At 34.8% G+C, this 24,230-nt stretch overlaps 2 protein-coding genes and 1 long non-coding RNA gene across 12 annotated transcripts; 1 reads left to right on the top strand and 2 right to left on the bottom strand.

Moving 5' to 3' along the window:
• Positions 1-733: 733 nt before the first annotated feature.
• Positions 734-6,460, bottom strand: LOC125186880 (acyl-protein thioesterase 2-like). 4 transcript variants are annotated; one of them, XM_048083359.1, is made up of 10 exons: positions 6,348-6,460; positions 5,969-6,055; positions 5,614-5,719; positions 5,472-5,508; positions 5,269-5,338; positions 3,698-3,802; positions 1,706-1,856; positions 1,541-1,623; positions 1,057-1,150; positions 734-980 (listed from the first exon to the last, which is right to left on the bottom strand). In XM_048083359.1, exons 2-10 carry the CDS (start codon positions 6,000-6,002, stop codon positions 899-901), a joined length of 762 nt encoding a protein of 253 aa, XP_047939316.1. In that variant the 5' UTR covers positions 6,003-6,055; positions 6,348-6,460; the 3' UTR covers positions 734-898. The 4 variants fall into 4 exon arrangements, with proteins under 4 accessions (XP_047939316.1, XP_047939319.1, XP_047939318.1 ...); XM_048083362.1 differs by lacking the exon at positions 6,348-6,460 and adding an exon at positions 6,189-6,293; XM_048083361.1 differs by lacking the exon at positions 6,348-6,460 and adding an exon at positions 6,154-6,172.
• Positions 6,461-12,213: 5,753 nt separating this feature from the next.
• LOC125191211 lies at positions 12,214-13,486 on the top strand. Its single transcript, XR_007171065.1, has 2 exons — positions 12,214-12,444; positions 13,078-13,486. It is a non-coding gene; the product is annotated as an uncharacterized LOC125191211 (long non-coding RNA).
• A 2,416-nt stretch (positions 13,487-15,902) lies between these two features.
• On the bottom strand, positions 15,903-19,336 carry LOC125191326. 7 transcript variants are annotated; one of them, XM_048088862.1, is made up of 8 exons: positions 19,268-19,284; positions 19,057-19,166; positions 18,875-18,989; positions 18,678-18,792; positions 17,958-18,558; positions 17,647-17,882; positions 16,788-16,946; positions 15,903-16,166 (listed from the first exon to the last, which is right to left on the bottom strand). In XM_048088862.1, the coding sequence occupies exons 2-7, from the start codon at positions 19,155-19,157 to the stop codon at positions 16,846-16,848; spliced, it is 1,269 nt and encodes a 422-aa protein (XP_047944819.1). In that variant the 5' UTR covers positions 19,158-19,166; positions 19,268-19,284; the 3' UTR covers positions 15,903-16,166; positions 16,788-16,845. The 7 variants fall into 7 exon arrangements, with proteins under 7 accessions (XP_047944819.1, XP_047944816.1, XP_047944814.1 ...); XM_048088859.1 differs by having other exon boundaries at positions 17,647-18,558; positions 19,263-19,321; XM_048088857.1 differs by having other exon boundaries at positions 17,647-18,558.
• Between the last annotated feature and the right edge of the window lie 4,894 nt (positions 19,337-24,230).

Below are 24,230 nucleotides of genomic sequence, written 5' to 3'. Positions count from 1 at the left end.
AGAGAAGAAAAGAAGAGAAAACGTGTGTAGTTATAGATGAGTGGGAATAGAAAGGTACAGAAATGTCCTCAATGACTTGGGACATTTCACTCCAAAAAAATTGCAAAAGTAAACAAAAATGAGCAAACATCAAAATCTAGGATCACCCATTATATTTTTAGTCAAAAGACCAAAAAGATGCAAACCTCAAGTCCATGACTATTTAGCTAATTTACTCATAAATAAATTTATTGAACTAGTATATCTTTGTTTTGAAAAGTTTAATTGTTTTGGACGGTTTAAAAGAAAGTAAAATACGAGGACTCAATATAGATCTAGATTTTATAACGGCAACAAAGAAGATTTATTTTATTTTATATTTTATTTGTTGATTTATTTTTTTCAATATACCCAACGGGCGAAAGAAGATTTTTTTTGGTATGCAAAAGATGTTTAGTAATCAAATATTCAAATCTCCCACTCTCCTTTCCCAAGTTCTTTTTAAAAATAAATAATAAAAAAAAAAAAAAAAAAAAAAAAAAAAAAAAAAAAAAAAAAAAAAAAAAAAAAAAAACAATCAAGCAAGCCATGCATGCTTAAACGTTTCTTTCAAGTTAAATTGTGATTTAAAGACTTAAAACCCAAATAATCTCAAGTTCTCAACTTGGGATGAAAAAGCTACTGAAGTTAATGTCTGTGTCATCAATTAAGCTTGTTATTATTGACTATTCCACGCCTATTGCAATCACCAAAATAAGTTCCATAACCACAAAATAGAATTGATCTTTCACCTCTAATTTCAGTCAAACAATGTTCATCTAATCCAGCAATAACATTATGGCCAAATCACACAAGAAAGACTCCATAGATTGGAACAAATAATATGAAAATTCACGGACGAGTCTCGAGTAATGGTGCATCATTTACCATCCAGTCCCAATTTGGATGATAGCCAAGCACAAAGCTCATCCATTTCCTCTGGAATAGTATAGTGACCAAGCCTGTAAAATACATTTTGTAACTATCAAATGAACCAATGGGACAAAAGGCTAAGTCATATAGCAGAAGATGGCTTACGTAGTATAGGATTTAAAAGTGACATCTCGAAATCCAGTAGAAGTTAGCTTCTGCGCGGACTTCTCACCAAATTTATGAGCAACTACATCATCCCCTGCAATCATATTTTCCGGTATGAATAAAAAATGCACCATGTAAATTCAGTGGTGTGTACAGAAATCAAATCTGAGTAGTTCACACCAGTAAATCTGATATATCTTCATGGTCCATCAAATTCCATGTATTACCATAGGACATACACGCACACGCACACAAAAAAAAAAAAGAAAAAAGAACCCCTTATCTTTCCAACCTAATCAGACTCACATTCGATTAATTGATTATTCCTAAACCGTCCTGCTGGATGTCTCATTTAACTTTTTCACCTCATTTTAAAGTAAGCCATAAGATATAATTTTATCATAATATGGCACCGAAAGAAACATAAATTGACAAGACAGTTTCATCCATCTCATGAAAATCTATTATTCCTCTGGGTTCATACCTTTGCCATGACAAAGCAGAATGGGTAAGGATGCAGCACGTCCAGAAGCCTCAGCCACACCTTCTAATTTGGAACTTAGAGTCCTGGAAAAGTGCATGGTAAGATATCATTTTATAATAATATTTCACCATTTTGACAATGAAGAGGATATTGTTTGGAACAAACTTTGCGCATGGAAGCCAACCGCTCAATCCAACAACAGCACTTATATTTTGGGAAAACTGGTTGCCATTCTCAAATTTCCCTCGAGCAAAACAAGTAGCACAGTATAGGGAGGTTGCCGCACCCATACTGAAGCCTCCAACACCAAGTTTTACTGTAAAAACCAATTTTGAACTAGGTGAGTTGGTTGAAAATATTTTTCAAAGAAAGAGGCGCACATCCCCCAACTTCTAACGAGAAAAACTGAATATATAAGCACACTGTGCATAAAGATACTTCCATATAATGTCTTGCAAGGAAAACAATCTCTTTCTACACAAGGGACATTTGAAATTATCATTCCTAATGCGTGGAATGAGTAAATGAAAATTCAAAGACTGCAACAGTCTAGTAACGCGCCCTCACAATTCCATTTATGAAGATAAGGAAGCGAAATTGGAATTTACATTTTTCCTACAATACAAGGAGTCCAATTGGACTTTAAATGCTGTAAAATCGTAACCAACATAATATATTCTAAAGTTGAGGTTATAACTGGGCACTGTGTTAGTACTGCTCGTAGAGGCAATTCTTAGATGCTAAGTCAGGTAAGGGACTTTAAATAATTATATCAATAAAATAACAAATTATTAAACTTATACTTTGATAGAGGACGTTCCACCCACATGTTCTGCAGATTTCTTTCAAGTATCTTTGAGTTATTAATTAATTGTTTAGTAATTTATTGTTGTTAGGAGTTTTAGAGACATGTTTATCTTTCAGAGTTTAGTTCAAGTTAGTAGTCTTTATTACTTATTAAAAATTACGAACCATTCAGAATTATGAGTTTTAGAGACATGTTTATCTTTCAGAGTTTAGTTCAAGTTAGTAGTCTTTATTACTTATTAAAAATTACGAACCATTCAGAATTATATTGACATTTCATCTTATTGTTGGGCCTTTCGAAGGACTGGTTTCTTAGTATTAGGAGGCAGCTGCCCCCCCGTAGGCTGTTCCCCTTCCAACATCAGATCCTTCCAACACCCCTCTCCAATATCGCCCCCTTCCCCAACAAGAGATCTCTCAAGCGGTGCTTGTCACCATTGGTAGTAATTTCATCCACTGATGGAAGGAGTTCTTGTCTGTCATAATATTTCGCAGCCAACCTCCAGCTTCTCCTGGGATCATCGCGCGGCTCAGCACAGATGGATTTATTGATCCATGTTGCTTGAAATGATTTCAGTACTTTGATCTTTTATGCGTTCTTCCACATGGCAAATTTCTCATGTGGGCAAGCTAAAATACTACCCCAACCGGTCAGAACAACATTTTTTTGCCGGATTAGAAGACTATCCAAGGTTGGTTTCATCTCCAGCTTTGAGGACATGGCTGTTTTGACAACGGAGTACTTGATAAAGGACATTCCATCCATATATTCTGCAGATTCCTTTCAAGTTTATCTTTTAGTTATTAATTAATTGTTTAATTATTTATTGTTGTTAGGAGTCTCAGAGATAGGTTTATCTTTCAGAGTTGAATTCAAGTTGGTAGTCTTTATTAGTTCTTATAAATAGGGCCTTGTGTTCTTCAACTGAACCGTTCAGAATTAGTATTGAGATCTCAGCTTATTGTTTTGTCCTTTTCGAAGGAGTGGCCTCTTAGTATTAGGAGGAGGGTTATATTTAGTTTTATTTGTTTTTCTCTTTGTTCTTTTTGTTTCTATCTTTCATCCCTTTCTCTCCTTTCCCCATACTTCTGTTATTTTTAAGTAGCAACCTTTATGGTTTAGCATACTTCAAGGAAAGGCATAAAGATGAGTTACTTTTTTGTTCAGGAACTGAGAGATGCATAATATATACCATAGTTAAATGACTACATGCATAACTCTATTACGTGCAACAATAAAAAAGTGGAGGAGATCAAGACATCAAGTAAATTTGCAGTTGCTGTGGGTCAAGCTTAAACATACCCTAATCAGAAGCAAAAACAACACATCAACCTAAGTAGAAAACTCACTATCAGCAGGTTCATTAGCCAATAAGCTTGCAACATATGTAGCTGAAGCTTCCAAACCGTGTACATCATCATTAGCATTTTCTGAAAGGTCATTCACATCAAACCCTGTAAGATGGGAACCATATATCGTATCTTTCAGCATTTTGAATGAGGAAAACTCTTAAATACACTAGACTGCAAATAGAAAACAGGTAGGTAGGCACATCAAAGGAATGCATGAAATATTCACAAAAATATGTTTTTGAAGTCATGAGTTAGAGTAACTAGGATGTATCTGCTTGTACTAATCGTCAACAATCCACAAGCTCCAATCCATAACTGAAAGGAGAAAGAAAGGAAACCAACAGTCGCAAGGAGACTTAAGCTTTAAAAGCCTAAAATCATGTGATGGCAGTCATGTTGCTCACAAGCCCACATATACATTCATTTTAAGGTATCATTCAACAACTGAATTATTAGTAGTTTTCTACTTTATAGTGTCCGCCATCCCTATAGATAATGGTTCTCTACTTTAATAGTCTCTGGCATCCCTATAGAAGATAACTCCAAGCCAAATGCAAAATTCTAATGCAGGGAAATGGCAGTATGCGAAAAATAGCAACAGGGACAAACAAAGACACCTTTTAAGGTTTCTAGAAGGGTGGATAATAAGTCAACCCTTTTGTTTGGATTGACAACTTCGCATGGAGGATAGGCACCTTCCAAAGAGTCCTGGATTCTTACCAGGACTGCCAACCACTACCTATGAACTAGAGAGGCTAGTATAAAGCCCAGAAATGATGACCATAAACAAGTAACATGCCTTTAGCAGAGAGCCTATGGCTAAAGCTTCTTACCTTGCATACGATCTTTAGAATTATAATTTATAATGTCTTGACCTTTGATCTTCCAGTTGCCATATTTATGTTAAGCCTAATAACTAACTAAATGTTTGATGAGATATATAAACTTGTACCTCTCAACTTAAGTTGTTGTGTCTTTCTTATCAAAGACTACTTCCTATTGGACAGTGAGAATATTTTTTAGCACATTAGATATATGTAATCTAAATATGTACAACAGTTCTCCGCGTATTGCTGGAAGTTTCTTATAATATTTTTAACACATGTGTGGCTTGTGGAGTTCATTGTTTTATTTTCTGAGCCTAGAGTTTAGTAGTAGTCCTTGGTATTCAAGATCAGGCAATATAGCAATAACAACCATTTTCCCTTCAAGTAAAAATTAGAGAGGTTATCTGACTTATCTGATCTCTATCATTTCTAGAAACAGCCCAAGCCAGTAACCTGTCTGCAGAATGGTTATGGCATCTAAAATATCTTGTTAAGAAACTGCATTTGGTGCTATAACTTTATCATAAGACATGTATCATCCTGTGCTATAACTTTATTGCAATTGGTGCCCGATCTCTCATACTTAATCATGAATCAAAACTATACTCGTACTAAATTCGGTCCACAAAATCATAACGAGCCCATTTAAAATTTTAGATATTTACAAAAACTCAAGCTCAAAGCGCTTTTGACAATTTGTGAAGGGGTGAAGCAGCCTATGACAGTTTATCACAAACTTACAAGCAGTTGATGGAAAGCCTCCAAATAAAGTTACTGGTCGTTGAGGAGCAGTTGGGCAGATCCACTTTATCTGCATATTATTGCCAACTTTGTTAGATAAAAATAACTCACCAACGATCATTAGAAGTGAACACATTATATCTGATTGACTTGAAAACACAAAAGTTTTTAAGAACTTTTTTATATGTAATACGCATCCTTACATTCGGAAGTGGAAGGGTTTCCAAGAGAGTAGACCAGCTGCAAGAGACATCAAAACAAGGGGATTATATCAAACACATATATCAAACTAAGACAATCCTAAAACCAAATTCAGTTAAGCTGAGAGAAGCAGCCACAGATTACCTATTGCCGTTGTCACCAAGGCCATGTAGCCACACTATGGTCGCTTGGTGTTTACCTTTGGGCCTGACCACATACGTCCGTCCAAAGTCAAAAGTTCTCCCAGCAGCTGCAATAGATGTATGTCATAGTACAAAAGATAGTTGAACTGTTGAGATCAATTTAAATTTTAATAACAGCATCATATCCTTTGTAAAGAAGAGACAAAAAAATCAAAGATCAAAGCTGGAGGAAAATGTGGAGCTTGATTAAATAAAATTTGGCAATGAAAATTAGGATAAGGCAAGTAACAAAAATGTTGTTTGTTTATCCTTTTTCCTTTTCAGCCAATGACTGGAAGAAATAAACCAAGACTAACCAGAAGCGGCAGCGGAAGGGCCAGTGAAACTCATGTTCCTCCCGAAAAATGAATAAAGCAGCTTACTGCTGCGAGAGAGAATCGCACCTGCAAACAAAATGCGGCAGCTTTTACACATACATTTCCTGGCTAAAATAGCAAATTACTCGAAAATGTATTACTCAAAATTTTCCTCTGTAACCAACCAATTGGTGACTGAAATAGGGGATATGAGCCCTACATTTCACAATCACAGATGCTAAAATTCTTGCGCGGAGAATAGTTACAGAAACTCGCAGAATATGTGATAGACCGATACGAGAATTGCAGAAGACAAACAGTGGAGAGAGATTGGGATTTGTAGAGAAGAAGATAGATTGGGGATAAATTGATCGAATACCTGAAGAGCTCGTGATGCTGAGAGCAGTTGTTGCTCTGTAAATTGTCAACAACAAAGCACGTTACACAACACAGATTTATAAGGGACTAATTAATGGTGCAATACTCCCTCGCTTAAAAAAAATAGACTAATTTAAATATAACTTTTTTTACTATTTACATATTATTTTCTCTAAAATAAATTTTTAACTCTCTCTAAGGAGTATTTTTTATTTTTATTTTTTCAAATCTGATTCATAGAATCTCTTGTTTTTCTAATGACGAGGTATTAAGAAAATCATTGACAATTTATGGATAAAATATTTTCGTTTTATTAATAAGTCGGGAATTATTTTGTAACGAAAATTGGACAACTTAACTCAATATTGGGTACTTCTGCTCTATCTGTCCTAAAAAGTAATTCTTAGAAATTTTTGAAATCGCAATAGTTTTCATTTAAAATTGGTAAAATAAGAGAAAATAGAAAGAAAAATGTGTGAGTAGTGAACGGATCCCACCTCATTAGAGAGAAAACAATATCCTTAAATAGAAAGTTTCTATTTTTAGGGATCGGGCCTAAAAGGAAAGTTTTTATTTTTATGAGACAGAGAGTAGAGCACAATATGGGACTACAATCCTGCTCTATAAATCCGCACATCCTCATTTTTCACGTCAGCACTTTTTATTTTTTATTTTTTATATTAATCAATTAAAGTAAACTATCCAAATAAAATAAATTAAAGGCAAAGATAAAACATACTCCATCCGTCCCAAGAAAGATGACCATCTTTGGGCAGCACGGGATATTATCAACTTTATTTTATGTGTTAAGTGAATAGAGTAAAGTAATAGAGAGAATAAAGTAGATATAAAAGGTGTTTCTATTTTTAGTAATTGGTCATCTTAGTTTGGGACAAACTAAAAAGGAAAGAGGGTCATCTTCAATGGAACGGAGGGAGTAGTACTTAATTTTAAACATACTTCTCTAGATATCCCCGGTACTTGAAGGGTTACTCTAAGGCGAATCAGATATCCAACAACAAAGATTCACTTTCGACAAGTTGTTATGTTTTTGTTATTGGGGGTGGAGTTGTCTTGTGGAGATCCATAAAATAGACATGTATAGCCGGATCAACCAAGGAATCGTAATTCATAGCTTTAGATAAAGCAGATTTAGAAGCCGAGTAACTTAAAAATCTTTTTAGAAGATATTCGATGTTACTAAGTTTTTTAATACTCCCTTTGTCCCTAAAAAGTAGACAACATTTGAAACGATATAGGTTTTAATACATAATTGATAAAGTAAGAGAGATAGAAAGAAAAAAGTGTTTTGAGTATTGTTAGTAGAGAGAATGGAATTCAGCTTATTATAAAGAAAAAAGTTTCCTTAAATAGAATTGGGCTATTTTCAAGGGACATCCCAAAATGACAAATGTGATCTATTTTTAAGGAACGGAGAGACTATGATAATTGATACTACTAATAAATCCGATACTTCAAATTCACTAATTTTTTTTTTAAATATGCTTTAAAATTTCTCAAAATATATTTATATTTTACTCCCTCCGTCTCAGTTTAAAAGTAAGATTTAGTTATGGTACGAGTTTTAAGAAATTGTTGGAATGTGTAATAATTGAAGTGAGGTAGTGGTTGTTGGAGTGTGTAATAATTGAAGTGAGGTAGTGGAAAGTGAGACCCTTTTGACTTTTTGTATGTTTAGAATTTTGTTTTGTTTTATTTTAATGTAAATAATGGCATTTGAGTATAAATTTGTTGGATAATGGAGATAAATTTTATGTCCAAATATGATAGATTCTAAATATGACTTTTAAACTGGGACGGACTTAAATGATAAAATGTGACTCTTAAACTGAGATGGAGGGAGTATTTTATTTATACAAATCATAAAATTAGTATTTAATCATGTTTTAATTTAAGTATTATGTTAAATTTATCATAATTAAATCTTTACGTCATATGAATATAATTAATTTTCATCATTATGTGTTGAATTGATTGTGTGCTAATTTTATTAGTAGTAACCTGATTAGGCCGCTGGACTAGCTCGAAATCAAAACCTTTAGAGTCAGGATTGAATTTTTATAACCCGAAAAAGATCAGAACCGATTAGCTGAGTTGCAGATCAATCAAGTGCGATTTATTTTATAGTAATTACAAAATGTTCTTTATTGCAGATCACGTTTTGTTGAGTAATTATTGTGTGAATGTAAAAGACTATTCACATCACTGTTGAGTGTTGAACGAGCTTCAACAACATTCTAGAGTAACCACTTTTTTGTAAAATACTCCATCCGTCCATGAAAATTTGTCCCAATTTTCCATTTTCGTCCGTCCCCCAAAATTTGTCCCATTTCACTTTTACCATTTTTGGTAGTGGACCCCATATTCCACCTACTCATTCATACTCACATTTTATTATAAAACTAATACTTTAAAAGTAGGATCCACAACCCACTAACTTTTTCAATTCACTTTCCATTACATTTCTTAAAACCCGTGCCCAGTCAAACCGGGACGAATTTTCGTGGACGGAGGGAGTATATCACAACAGTTATCATTTCTGGAACGATTCCTTCGTTGAACGCTTGTTTAACCAAACCCAAAAAAGAAAAAATAATGGAAGTTTATATATAGCGACAGAGCGGATTTATGTGTATTTATTTTGATCACTACTCATTCCTTTCGTAGATATCACAATTTAATTTTTATTTTATTTCAAAAAAAATTCATTCTAATTTTAATATAAATATATTATTGTTTTTCTCCATTGAACGCACAGGAATAACATCTCATAAAATAAAATCATACAATATGTTCTACCCAAACGTGACATCTACTATGAATCGGAGAATATTATTTGTAAACATGATTAATTAATACTCCATATAAAATGAGGTTATTAAAATCTTAATACTCCCTCAGTTTCAAAGAGTATGAACATTTGCTTTGACACGAGTTTTAATGTGTAATTGGAAAAGTAAAAGAGAGATAGAAAGAAAAAGTTTTTAAAATATTGTTAGTGAAGAATGAGTCTCAACTTATTAGAGAGAAAATGAGTTTCTAAAATTAGAAAATTCATACATTTCAAGAACGGACTAAAAAGAAAATAACACATACTTTTCAGGGACGTTGGAAATATCAAATTTATAAATAAATAATTTTTGAGATACTTATTAAGAGAGTACTATATATATATTGGTTTTTTTCATAATAGTAACTGCAAGCCAAATTCTACCCCGAGAAATAGTGAAAGAAACAAAAAATAAAGCAAAAAGAAGCGAAAACTTAGATGTCACATTTTTTTTTTAGTTTATCCAAAAATATGTCATATTTTATTTTTTATTTTTTTTCTCAATGTATCAATTATAAAAATATATTAACAATTTCTATTTAATAAACAAAACAAAAGTCTCCTAAATTTCATGCCATGACCGTAGTGTCATATCTCCCTTCAAATAGAAGGAGTAGTTAGGGTGGAGAGTATCTTCTTGTTTTCTTTACCGTCGTATCTAGAAGTCGAAAGTTTGAATTAAATAACTGATTTAGAAAAATAAAGTTAATATGCGTGTGAAATTAATGAAAAAGAATAAAGTAATAATGGTATTTTCAATTGAATAGTATTTTCAATTAATATAAAATTAATATATAAAAGTAGAAGTTATATTTTACTAATTTTTTTTCCTATTTTTTTAACAAAGTCAAATACTCCCTCCATATTCCAAAAAAAAAAATATATTTGAAACAACACGGGTTTTTATACACAATTGATAAAGTAAGTGAAAAGAATTGGTAAAGTAAGAGAGAAGAAAAGAAGAATGAGTAAAGTAAGAAAGATGAAGAGAAAAAAGTAGTGAAAGTAGAGTTAGTAGATTGTGAAGTCCATGTCTTAAAATAAAAAAATTCTAAAGTTTGTATTTTTAAGGAACGACTCAAAATGAAAATAGTTGTTATTTTTAAAAATAGAGGGAGTAATTTTTTAACAATTAAATTACTAATAAATGGGATAATTAATAGGACCGTAGCAAGTAAAACTATAGTAAGAATAATTGATTTTTATAAAAAGGTATCCTGCAACAATTCTTGCAATTTTTTATTAACTCAACAAAAACCAATAAAAAATAAAACAACGAAAATAGTGACAAAGAAAAAGAAGAAGTTGGAGGTGGTATGACTTATGATATACTCCCTCCATCCATCATATTTAAAGACAGATTTTGACCTAATACGAATTTTAAAAAATTATTTAACTATATAAAAAAATCTGAGTGAAAAATTAATGGAATAATAATTTTATAATAGAATATGAGCATAATGAATAAATGGAGTATGAGATCCACTTACTACAAATAATAAAAAAAAAAAAAGTAAATACGACTCTAAATTAATGGTGGAACCCAACGTGATAAAAATAAGTCAGTTTTGGCAGATAGAAAGAGTAGATTAATGTTTGGAACCTTGTACCTTCCTCAATACAATGAAGACAATCCAATTTAATTTCACCAAAACAACAACCTAAATGGCTCACTAAACTCGCACCACGGCATACAATACCATTTATCTTAGCTCGGCAAAAAAACAAATACAGCCACAAGTAGATTTGATAGTTCTTCAATATAGAAGAAAGGAATTACGCAAAATGAGTTTTTAAATTGTTCATAAATGTCTTAAATTTGATATGGATGAAACCCTGGTGTGATATTTATACTACGGTAGAAAAAAGGTAACAAAATAAGCCAAAAATCATCCAAAACTACATGGCTGTTCAAGTCAACGAGTCGTTGGTTCAACAAGGGCTGAAGTCGGTGACTCGTGAACAGCTCTCTAGAATGCTTCACGCATCTCAATGAGTCACGGTATTATATATGGAGAAGTCGGCGACTTGCTCGGGACTCTGAAATGGCTCACCAATGTCAATGGGTCGCTAGGTTCGACATGTCGTCAAAGTCAAAATTGTGAGTATTCTACTTGTTTTGTTTATGCAAAATCGCCGAGTTACTACCGGCTCGCTCGGAATGTACAAGAGTAGTTGGGACAATCAAAAAAGAAAGTGTATCCACTTTTAATTGGATGTGAAATATAAAATTTACTATAAATTACCAAACTATTAATTTGTTACTCCCTCCGTCCGCGAATAGGAGTCCCGGTTGACCATTTTCATCCGTCTGCCATTAGGAGTCCCGGTTAGACATTTTATCTTGGGAGTATAAAAAATGACCCCATTTTTTCCTTAATTTAGAAGCTGCAATTAATTTTAATCCACTTTGATTGCAAATAATAATATAAATGGGTCTCACATTCCACTATCATACACTTAAATTATTACACTCAAATTTTTCTTAAAACCCGCACCCAACTCAACTGGGACTCCTATTCGCGGACGGAGGGAGTATAATTTTGCGATCTAAGTTTTGGTCATGAACATACGAGTTATAACTACTATGCAACCAGAATAATAAAAATAACTCAGAAATTGACATATAAATTTACTATTTTTGTGTAGAAAAATCTTTAGGACTAATTCTCTTATTTGGTCTCAAGTCTAATCTAACAACTCTACATAAATGAATTGTAGCTTGATGCAAATCTTAAAAACTCAATTAAATAACTTTAAGAATCAGTATTAAGACTCAAATAGTTAGCACTCCATCTATGAATGATGAAATATGAAACCGCGTTTCCAAGAAATTGTGGTCAATAAACAAAATTCCAGAATCAAGAAAAGTAGACACTTTCTTTAATTTCCCCAAAGCAATATTCTTTCCTTGTACATATATATTGGCTTATTTTATAGGTCACAACACGCTTTTACACACATATATATAGTCTTTCCTATGCATGAAAATTACATACAATTTAGAGAAAAGAAATCAAAGGTAGTAATTTTAGAGAGGCAGGGGCAACCTTGGAACACAATTATAAAATGGCTAACACTAAGAGTTTGGTATTGTTTGGATGATTAGCCGCCGCCGTATTGAGCGGTTATGCCGCCGATACGTACAATGTGGGAGACGACCTCGGGTGGACGAGACCGCCTCTTGGAGAAGTAGCCTACCAGACATGGGCTAGGGTTAAAGATTTTGACGTCGGAGATACCATAAGTGAGTAGTAGGGTAAATAATTTTGCATTTCTTCAACTAATTTAGTTGCTACACAATCTTTCTTTGCAACACTATATGTCACGAAATTTGTTTAACAAATTAAAATTATCCTCCTACAATTTCTAAAAATATAAACAAAGCAGTTTCTATATCAGCACATACTGATATGATAAGGGCACGTAATTATTGGATTAGAGTTAAGTTATATTATGTTCACGTTCTTATCTCATGGATAAGATAATTTGTGTCGTGTCTGTGTAACCCGTTATCATTACTATTAATATTTTTTATTATTATTGCTTTATTTTTTAATTTACTATTTACTGTTTATTTGAGTATTAGGTTTCTAAATGGAGAATTAGACTTTATTTAGCTATTGTATAGTGTGAAATTGAATTTTTCTCATGTTGTATCGTTATCAGGTCACACATTAGTACCAATTATAACATTTTACTAATATATTTGTGTCGAGGTTTTCTTGTATTGTATCAGGTCACATTAGTACGAATTATAATCCCTTAAAAGTGAACAGTAGATCATCACACATTAATCATCCATTACATCATAACCCAAAGTAAATTAATTACTCTGATCTTGTATTCATATAACCCAATTTATTTTCAAAAATTACAGCATTCAGCTGGAGTGGAACACACAATGTAGCCCAAGTGACAAAAGATGGTTATGACAGTTGCAATGCGACAGGCAACTTGTTGATAGGCCAAGTCCAGACAGTAAGCCCATACAACTTCCTCATCAACTCAACGGACCCTTACTATTTCATTTGCACCGTCCCCGAACACTGCGCCAACGGCCAGAAGGTTACAGTCCAAGTCCGCTCCTGGAACGCCGCCGCTCCCTCAGCCGCCTTCTCGTCTGTCTTCTTCGCCATCGCCGCCTCCACTTTCATCTTTGCATCTCTTTTCTATTAAGATATTTAATTTTATGTATTTTTCATACAATATTTTGTAAATTGATTCATGTTTAATATCTATGTGTTGTTTAAAATCTAATCTTTAATAAAATTGCATTTTTAGTCAAATTAGTAATTAAACAAATAAAGTTACATGATTCCACACGACTAAGAAATTAGACAAAGCTCATGCTAGATAACACAACAACTGAGAATTTGTGAATGGCGTTATTAATATTACAACTATAACTAATCGATAATGTATGGTGTAATTAATTTTTGTCCAACGATTCCAAATATTTCTCAACATATTACATCAACACACTGCCTAAGAAATGCAAGAAATGTAAAGAGCAGCCGGTTTTCAAATATTCTCGACATTCTTAAATTCTCGGATGAGTTTGGAGAAGGTCGAGTGTGTAGAATGAAAAAAACACTTTATAGTCCGAAACAACGACTAATCGATATAATTGGTGATGTAATGAAGAAATATGGATTCTAGAGTAATTCATGAAGAAATATGGATTCTAGAGTAATTCCGCTAATACAATATTTCTAAAAAAGCAAAGTGATCTCGTAACATGTTTAATCATTTACATGGATGATATATTATTATGGAAAACAATGTTGGTGAGATTGAGAGCTTGAAAAGGAATCTATTTGTCCAATTTGAAATGAAGGATTTGTAACTCTGAAGTTCTTTTTTGGTATTTAGATACTTAGATCGAGTCCATGTATGAATTTTTCTAAAACAAAGGATGTATGTCTAGAATGTTGGAGTGCAAGCAAACACATACACCCATGGATTGAGAATTGAAAAGGGAGCAAAATGGCTTATCGAGAAAGATATCAATGCCTTGTTGGAAAGTTAATCTCTATCTTTCCCACACCAATCCAAAAATAGCATATGCAGTCGCAATAGTGAGTCAATTTATATATCGACCACAAGCTAATCATCTTGATGTTACGCTCACAATTGTGATATACTCCCTCTATCCCACTCTAAGTAACGCTTTCCTTCCTTTTTGGAATGCCCCACTCTAAATGATATATTTCTAAAAATAGAAACTCCACTCACTTTCTCTTACTTTATTCTCTCTACTTAACCCACAAATTAACATTACATAAAATTTTGTGCCGAAAAAGAAATACTCCACTTAGAGTTGAACGGAGGGAATAGTATTTAACATGAACCATTGGACATCAAGTTTTATTTGAGAAACATAGACATTTAGAGATACGCAACTTTTACCGATGTAGATTAGGTTGACAACCCAGTGGATAGAAGATCTAAAGTTAGTTATTTTACCTTTGTTGGAGGTAATCTAGTCATTAGGAGGACCAAGAAGCAGAAGGTGTTTTGCCTCTCAAGCTCATAAGCAGAGTTTAAAAGAGTGATGGTTTACTGGAAGTATTATGGTTGTGCAACATGTTGTTTGGTTTTCCACCTTTAGAGACATGTTAATTCTGTGACAATAATGCTACAATAAATATCTAAGAACACAGTTCAGCAGGATCCAGAAAAAGATTGATGCTAGAATCATAAAATTGTCCTATGTTCGGTTTGAAGACTAGTTAGCAAATAATTTGACAAAGATTACAAATTTGAAGAACTTTGCAATGCATTAGGCAAGTTGAGCATTATCGAATTTGTTGCTCAACTTGGGGGCGTTCGTTAGAAAGGAAAGAATCATCAAACATAAACATTTAACAAGTATGCCACATATTTTTAGATACTGTTCCACTAATATAAAACATTTGCACCTTGTTAAAAAATCTATACCCAATCTGCTCAAAACAAAATAGGAACCTTCCCTTTTCTATCTGGCTCATAAAAATAACATATTTCCATTAATGAAAAGTTATTCCTACTTCATTACTCATATACATAACTTTATTTACAACTTATACCGCTAGGACCTACCATTAAACACTAATAATAATATTAGACTCACTATCTACTGACACTATTTTAACTAATATTTTCTTCCTCTCTTTTATTTTACTAATTATGCATTAATTCACTTGTCATTCCAAATATCTCTTATATCTCTTAGAAATACTCCCTCCGTCCCAAAGAAGATGACCATTTCTTTGGACTGCACGAAAATTTATGCAACTTTGTTTATATGTGAAGTGGAGAGAGTAAAGTAAGAGAGACTGAATAAAGTAGAGATAAAGAGGTTTCTATTTATAATAATGAGTCATTCTGGTTGGGATAAACCAAAAAGGAAAGTGAGTCATCTTCGGTGGAAGGCAAGAAGTATTAATCATTAGCTAAAGAGATTAATGAGCACAGTGGATGAAATGTATTGGACATCACGTTAAAAATGAAAATTAAATAAAAACTCGCGACTTTTTTCACAGTTATACCGAGTGGTAATGTTCCTCGAAACTTGGATTTTCATTAAATTTCTAAATTACATGGAGTAACATTCTTTTGGAAATACACAACATCCACTTTACCAACCCAGATTTACAGTCTTGGACTCAAACATGGAAAAAGAAAAAATCATAATGACTAGTAACTTTTGTGGCTAATAAATTTCACAAATAAAGGCCTCAAATATAATACTCCAATTCAGAATAATAAATGGAGGAAACATGCAAAGAATAATTGAGGTGAGGTGTGATTGATTAAAGTGAAAAACCACCTCTTCTGCCAAATGTAATGTTGGGTTGCATTTGGGAACATGAGGTGACATCTAACACACACACACACACATGCCAACCTATCCCTTACCTTTCAAGGACCACTCCCCACTTTTATGACACAACACTACTCCTCAATAATTCATCCTTTTCAAACCTACAACACATCCAAAATATGCAATATATTTAGTTTTACACTAATCAAACTCCCCCTTACCTTTGCCTTCTGTACTACAAATTTCTACTGTTTTACTCAATCCCATTAAATTTTGAAGATAAATTAACAAATATCTTTGCTCATGTACTCAAAGTTTTCTGCTTTTCTTCTCAACCAGAAAAATACAGCAGGGGACCAAGCTCAAATAAATGTACTAATTTAATAAGTACAAGGGGCACAATATTGAATATTCATTGCTGGTCCAAGCAAACAGAAAAAAAGATTAATAGACTGACCCAATATAGGACTTTATTGATCTGTAACACCATTTTTAAGAATTAAAAATGCATAATCATGATGAGATAAGGAGTTTAGTTTTCTTAATTTAACAAAATTCGAAGGTCAAAAGGTTGGTTGCTTTCACTTTCTCCTTTGCCAAAAACATCATGGCCTGAAAAGCTTCAGCTACACATGACATATAAAAGCAAGAAATCCACCAAGTTCCAAATTATTACTGTGACAAATAAGAGTTTCCCTCCTTTTTCAGATGGAAAGAGCAGTTATAAGCCACCTTTTAAGATGATGAAAACACACAAAAGAAGAAGCCAGCAATAAATTTACCTCTGTAGTTACTAATCTGACAAACTATATCAATTGAACTCTTCAGCCATCCAAGAATTCAACCGGGCCAAGCCGTGTACCTAACAATGCTTCGACGAGGCATCATCAGAGGAATGCGCAGACGCAACCCCTTTTCATTGCTTCGTTGCATTGGAGTTCCTAGACACAGTAATATAATTCGTGAGTATACAACAATGTAGACGATTTTTACACTTTCCCGAGGCTGCTGAGGTACTCTTCTGCTTTCTCTAGAGCAAATCTTCGAGGACGTTCTTACCCAAAGAGCATAAAGTCTCTCCACATAGTTACAGAAACCAGCAATTGAAACACAAACCCTGGTTAATAATGCTAAAGTTTACAGTGTAACAAGTTATTCAATGGACTGCTTCTAGACACAACTAAAAGCTTAGCAGCTATTTATTCTTCAATCATGAATTGACTAGCAAACTTCATAGCCTTTTCTCAAATAGCACTATCAATGAGAATAACTTTTGCTAGATAAGTATAATTGAATATGCAGTTATGCTAACAATTTGCTGCTGTCATAATATAAATGCTTATAAATGGAATATGAAACCTAGAATTAGGACTGCTTCATAATGATAAAAACAGTAACTTTACTATTTCTCTTAAATGATGTGATTCATCGTTACTGTAGGACCTCCAACACAGGACAGGTCACTTAACTTTTACGAACTGCTTCTGAAACTTTCCTAGCAAGAACTTGGACAGAGAAGTCACATAAAGGACTGCAACTGCATACAAAATTATAGATGCAATCTACGATTTTTTTTCCATTTTCTTTTGAAAGCATATAATTTCACGATACAGACAATGAGAAATGCAAATTTCTACATACCAGGTCTTCTCATTTGACCAACAAAATGGTTAGTTGAATCCTGTGACCAGAAAAATTGATCATTTCCTAAATCTCCACTAACCGATAGCCTACGCTTCCTAGAAACTAAATCCGCATTCTGACTCTCACTCTCTTCATTCCGCTTACTTCTATTCAACCACGTTGTGTTATGAGCAGGCTCCATAGGAAAGAAAGGGAACTCCTTCTCCACGGGAAGGCCTTCGTATGAAGATAACCTACGACCAAGGCTATCAGTAACAAAACCAGAGGCCTTTTCCCTGCTCGAATTCGAATCAGAAAATAGTCCCAACCTTAGGGACAAGTCAAAGCCCGCATGAGTTCCCTTCCCTTTGCTATCCTTGGAAGCAACGTCACATGTCCGCTTCCCAAAAAACTTATCCTCGCCATATGGGAATAGATTCTGTAAGCAACCAACTTCGGCAGCAGGTTCAGCAGGTGATGAAAACACCGGCACACCAATGATTACAGAATCCGACTTTTGAGCTTCGTGAAAGCCCAACTGACGAACCTCGGGTTTGAACGTCATCCCATAGTACAAGGGGTACACCGAGCTTCTACTAAGTGAAGCATTACCATTGCCAATACAATGAAGCTTCTTCGTCTCAAATGAAGAAGCAATGTGGTGCTGGTTAGTACTGTTGGGTATGACTCGCTTGCTAGAATCCCAAACTGAACGGGACGAATCCACATGTTGGGGCATCTTGAGCATCGAGCTACTGGTGGCTTGGGTGGCCGGAAAATCAAGATTCCGTTCATTCACATTGTCACTTAGGAACCTCGGAGACAAGCTATTGTTGCATTCTTCATACGACGGTCTGAGGTAAGTCCTCGGATTGTTGTGCCTTTGGCTCCTCGATGCCCTTACCGGTACACACCCTAGGTTAAGTGCAGCTGAAAAACACAATTCCATTCCAAATAGCAAGATTAAAATCATAGCAAAGTAGCATTTTCAAACAAACTAGAAGATCATAATGATGAAATAAAACCAAATAATGAGATAAAAGATGCACCTTCAACACAGGGAGGCAGAAGCTCCCCAGTCTCCGTGCTCTCGTCTTTCCTAATAATTGTGTCGACGGCATCATTCACTCGGTCCCATAGTGTCTCAACATTCGAGTATTCAGCCTATAAACACAATCAGTAGACACCAATTATAGCAAAATTGAGCTCAAGCAACAGCAAATTAAAAATGGGAAAAGGGCAAAACCTCGGAGTTGGCTTTGGAGTAGATGATTTCCTCCGCTTTTAACACCACAATAGGGAGCTTCTCTTGCCATTCTTTGTTCTTTTTAGTAGCGGCGGAGTGATTATCGTGTACGAGTCTAATCAAGAAGACAGTTTTAGCAAGAGCTTAGAACAAAATTCAGCTAAATTAAGGAAATCGAGTACCTGAAAATCTGTTGGATAACGAGACCTCTGATGGGCTGGTGCCTTTCACTGTGCCAAGCTCTGCGCACGCACTCGTACGGTCTGGGACCTGGGCGGGGCATCTTGTTCAGCTAGACCAAATATCAAACAGTTGGCGCAATCAACGAAGCAGAAGAAGAAAAGTAAAATTGGCGAAGAGGGGCAGAAGGAAGGGAGAGATACAACACAATACAATGTTGGCGGAGTAGTATGAGCTGAGAAAGAGGAGAGATGCTGCGCTTTTTAGCATTTGGTTTTTCCTCAGAAGCAATAAATGGTTTTAGCGATGGGAGAGTGGGGCTGTTTGATATTGCTATTAGAGCATCCGCAATGGTGCTTAGACCAGCAATAGGCCAGCCATTCTCTCCTCTGCCACGTTAGCAATACTAAAAAATCCACCTGCTACATTAGATTTAGGCCAGCCATAGGCCAAATACCAATAAAAATAATTCAAAATATACTACATTTACGGAATTAAAATTACGATTAAATTACCGAATTAAATTTACGAGACATATACGGGAAAATTCATTAATTTTATATAAAAAAAAGTACATTACCTAAAAATCAAAAAAATTACATAATAAAAAAAAATCCGGGCTTCCACACACGAGCCACCGCCCCACTCTACTCCTCACTAATTTATTAAAAAAATACATTAAAAAATGTTAGTATGCCTTGAATCCGTTATAGTTTGCCGCTAGCCGAACGGGGGTCTCGCTGTTGTTGTCCATCGCTAGATGTTGGGCTAGTTGTTGTTGTCCATCGCTAGATGTTGCTCTTGTACAGAAATTTAGAGATAGAGAAAATCGCGTTTATATAGTTTTTCAAAAATTAAAAAAAAAAGAATTAAAAAAAATTTAAAAAAAAATTAAAAAATAGCGCTGGCCGATCGGGCCGCCACAATGGCGGCCAGCGCATCGGCTAGCCCACGCCGGTTTTTTCGCCGAAATTCGGCTGGCCTACTCCAATGGTTCGGCTAGCCGATCGGCTAACTCACGTCAATCGGCTAGCCGGTGGCTAGCCTACTATTGCGGATGCTCTTACCACCACCCCCCCCTTCCCATTTTTCATACTCTTTTCATCTTTTATTATACTCTCTCGTCCCATAAATTTTACTCCCCCCGTCCCAGTTTTATAGTCACATTTTGCCATAAAAGTCCGTCCCACATTTATAGTCACATTTAGAATTTTCCATATTTGGACATAAAATTTTACCCCATTATTCACTAAAATTACACCCAAATGCCATTATCAACACAAAAATAAACCAAAACAAAAATAAAAAACCAAAAAGTCAACAAGGGACCCACCTTCAACCAACTCACTTAATTTATTACACACTCTTTCATCTCACTTCATTTATTACACACTCCACCATCTCACTCTTCCATCTCACTTCATTTATTACACACTCTATCATCTCACTTCATTAATTACACACTCCATCAATTCCTTAAAACCCGTGCCCTAACTAAAGGTAACTATAAATGTGGGACGGAGGGAGTATCACACTTTGTTTGGACACGAGTTTATGATTGTCCCATAAATTTTATCACACTTTGTTTGGACACGAGTTTATGAAATATAATCAAAAGTAAATTAAAAAAGTTAGTAGAATACGAATCATACTTTAATATATTTGTTTCATTGTAAAATGTGAGTGAGAAAAGTGAAATATAACAATTTTTTTTGGAGTGGGGGGACAAAGGGAGTATATCTCTACTTTTTATTTTGATTGGTCCTTATTAATTATGTCACTTAACTTTTTGTTTGGCAATTGATCATATATTCAAGATTCAATTAACTCAATTCCACTCATCTTTTATTACTCCATCCGTTCACCATTTAAAGAGCATTTTTTACTTGCACAAGTTTTAAGAGATTGTTCGACTTTGTGGAGAAAAAAAAATAAAGAGAGAAAGTGGTGAAATGTGGGGTCCATTTTAAGTATTAATTTTACACTGGGTTGTAAGTGTAAAAAGTTGGTAGAATATGGATCCACATGCTAAAAGTAGAATGAAGTAAATGGTTTCATAAATCGTGGACAACCAAAAATGGCAAAACAATTCTTTAAAATTGTGCACAGAGGTAGTACAATATATAAAAGTGTGACTCATATATCACTAACTTTTTCAACCCACTTTCTGTTACATTTTTAAAAATCTGTGTCGGGTCAAAGTGGAACACATATTAAGGGATAGAGAGATTATGTAATACCCCATCCGTCCCTGAAAAGTATGAACTATTTCCTTATTTTTCCGTCCCTGAAAAGTTATGATCTTTCTAATTATGGAATACTTAAACAATGCATTACCCTTACACATCATTTTATTTACAACTTATACAATTACACTACACTACCAATGATGCGTGCTCAATTGGAGAAGATGGTGCATTTTTTTCTATGCTGTTAAGAGTGCTTTCTCCAACTTATCCATCTGCACCTCAAGTTTATCCTCTTTCTCGGCCACTGAGATACTTGCAACCCCTCTCCTTGTGTGGGATTCATGGAGATACTAGTCAAGTGTGTCTGCATCCGTTCCATAGGCAACTTGTCGTAGTGCCATCGTGCATTTCTGCAACTGGGTGAGCATTCGAGTTTTGGTTCGGTTTTTTGTCCAAACCGAACTGAACCCAAAAAATCGAAGTTATTGAAAATTTGAAACCGAATCGAACCGAATAACCGAAAAATAAAAAATTGAAAAACCAAAAACCAAACTAAAAAAACTGAATTAAACCGAAAAACCGCAATTATAGGAATTTCAACCAAAAACCGAAATTGTATGACAAAACCGAAAAACCGAATAACCAAAATTTAAAAAAAATCACAAAACTATAACATGATTAACATCACAAGACCGAAATAAGCAGAATCACAAAAAAAAATCACAAAACTATAACCAGAATTAAATAAATCACAAAACTTTGGAGGTGGATCTGGAGAGGAGGCGACGGGGTGGAGAAGAGATGGGCGACGGAGTGGAGAAGAGATGGGTGGAAGGCAGAGGCGATGGGACGGAGGTGACGGAGTGGAGAAGAGATGGGTGGAGGGCGGAGGCGACGGAGTGGAGGACGGATGGCGACGGAGTGAACTTTGGAGGTAGATCTGGAGAGGAGGTGTGAAACTCTCGATATTTTTAGCTGTGTGCACAATATGGAATATCAAGCTTCTTGGGTCCAGAGAATCCACTAGATCACAAGGTCTAGGAACTCGCGGAACGCTGAAAGATCTCGGTCGTTGGACACACAGTATATCACTTCAAAACCCTCAACCCGCGTATACTAGAATTAGTATAGGGAAGTAGGGATCGATCCCACGAGGACAGATGCGAAATCATGCATTTAAAGGGCTTTTGGGTGGTATGGCTGCTGCCACGCAAATTGGGGTTGAGGAACTTATACTAGACAGAGGAAAAGAAATATAACTATCTCTAGATCTAAGAACAGGAAAACAACCACGTAACAAAGATTGGCATTATATCATCACTCTCTTCAAACCAACTTCCTAGATCTAGTAATGTCACTACCTAATCTAGCTAGACAGACTCGATGCATGCAGTGGGGACCATTTTTCCAAAAATAGAAGTGTACGACCAAAAAGCTGCAAAATAACCAATTCTAAACCTAACTACCTACAAAACGCAAAGCACAATCAGAATTTAACTGAAACATGATGAAAATAGAACAATGGTAGTAACTCAACGACGACCAACAAATCAGACGTCAGAAAACGCCTAGAAACCCAACAAAAACTCAGATCTCTATCTCCTAGATGAAGTAAAACAAAAACGAAAGCAAAAATTCAAAATCCATGCACAATTCAATTCCCCTGTTCAGATCCACACTTCGGATGCTAAATCCACTCCGGATCCAAGCATCCGAGACAAACTCCGGTCGAAATCCTCTCCATAACTACAGATTCACCAAATTCTCCACAGATCAACAACAACAACAACCACAGATCAACTCATATTCCCCAGATCAAGTACGCAAAACATCCAACACAGAGAATAACAATCAACCTCCGGAACAAAACTCCTCAAAACATAGAACCTTCCACTGGCTTAAACAATGTGTTAGACCTGAAAATTTGTCACCTTATTTCTCTTTTTCGTCCGTCCCTAAAAATTTGTCACCTTTCACTTTTACCATTTTTGGTAATGGACCCCACATTCCACTAACTCATTCTCACTCACATTTTATTTTAAAACTAATATATAAAAGTAGGACCCACGTGCCACTAACTTTTTCAACCCACTTTCTATTACATTTCTTAAAACCCGTGCCGGGTCAAATGGTGACGAATTTTGGGGGACGGAGGGAGTAGTATTTATATATCTATATATATATATATATATATATATATATATATATATATATATATATATTAAAATATAATTCGGTTTTTCGGTTTTTCAATTTTTTTTTCCTCCAAACCGAATCGAACCGAAAAACTAAAATTTTCATAATCTTAAAACCGAACCGAATTTCAAATTTTTGGTTTGGATCGGTTCGGATATTTGGTTTCCGATTTTTTTACTCACTCCTACTGCAACATAAAGAGGTCGGCACGACAAAATCCATCAGGTTGTCGTAGGAGGTATTCGTCACGAGCAGGGAGTGCATCAATGATGTGCAGAAATGCCAGCCGCCACATCCGGATCGCCTCAAAAAGTATACTCAGGCCATCGAAGTTTCACGAAAAAATATTTTTGAAATAGCCGGAGAGCAACATTCTCATGATCTTGGTGAATATACGTGCGTGTTCGTGGTATGCATGGAGCTTGGGCCCGCCAAGTATTGATTGTATCGAGCGACCTCTTTCCCAATGTCTTCAGAGATTGCAGGCATAACATCTACTATCGTTTTTATGGTCTGGCCACGAAGAGCATTTTCATCCAGGACCAGATTCATATTTTTTAAATGTGTTGAATGAAGAATGAAGTGAATTTATAGAATTTGAAATTTTGAAAAAATAAAATAAAATTTCTACCCACCACCCACTTCCAGCTGTGTGACCAGCCACAACAAACGTTGTGAGCGACCACGCCTCTCCTGACGATGGGGTGGATAAAAAATGACATGTTTAATATATATAATGTTCACAATATTTCATCAAGATCTTGTGGTGAAGTGGTCAATGTGTTAGTGAT

Source organism: Salvia hispanica, chromosome 5 (genome assembly GCF_023119035.1).
Source record: "Salvia hispanica cultivar TCC Black 2014 chromosome 5, UniMelb_Shisp_WGS_1.0, whole genome shotgun sequence".
NCBI lineage: Eukaryota > Viridiplantae > Streptophyta > Magnoliopsida > Lamiales > Lamiaceae > Salvia > Salvia hispanica.
Note: the sequence above shows the minus strand (reverse complement) of the source record. Positions and strands in the feature narration are given on the sequence as shown.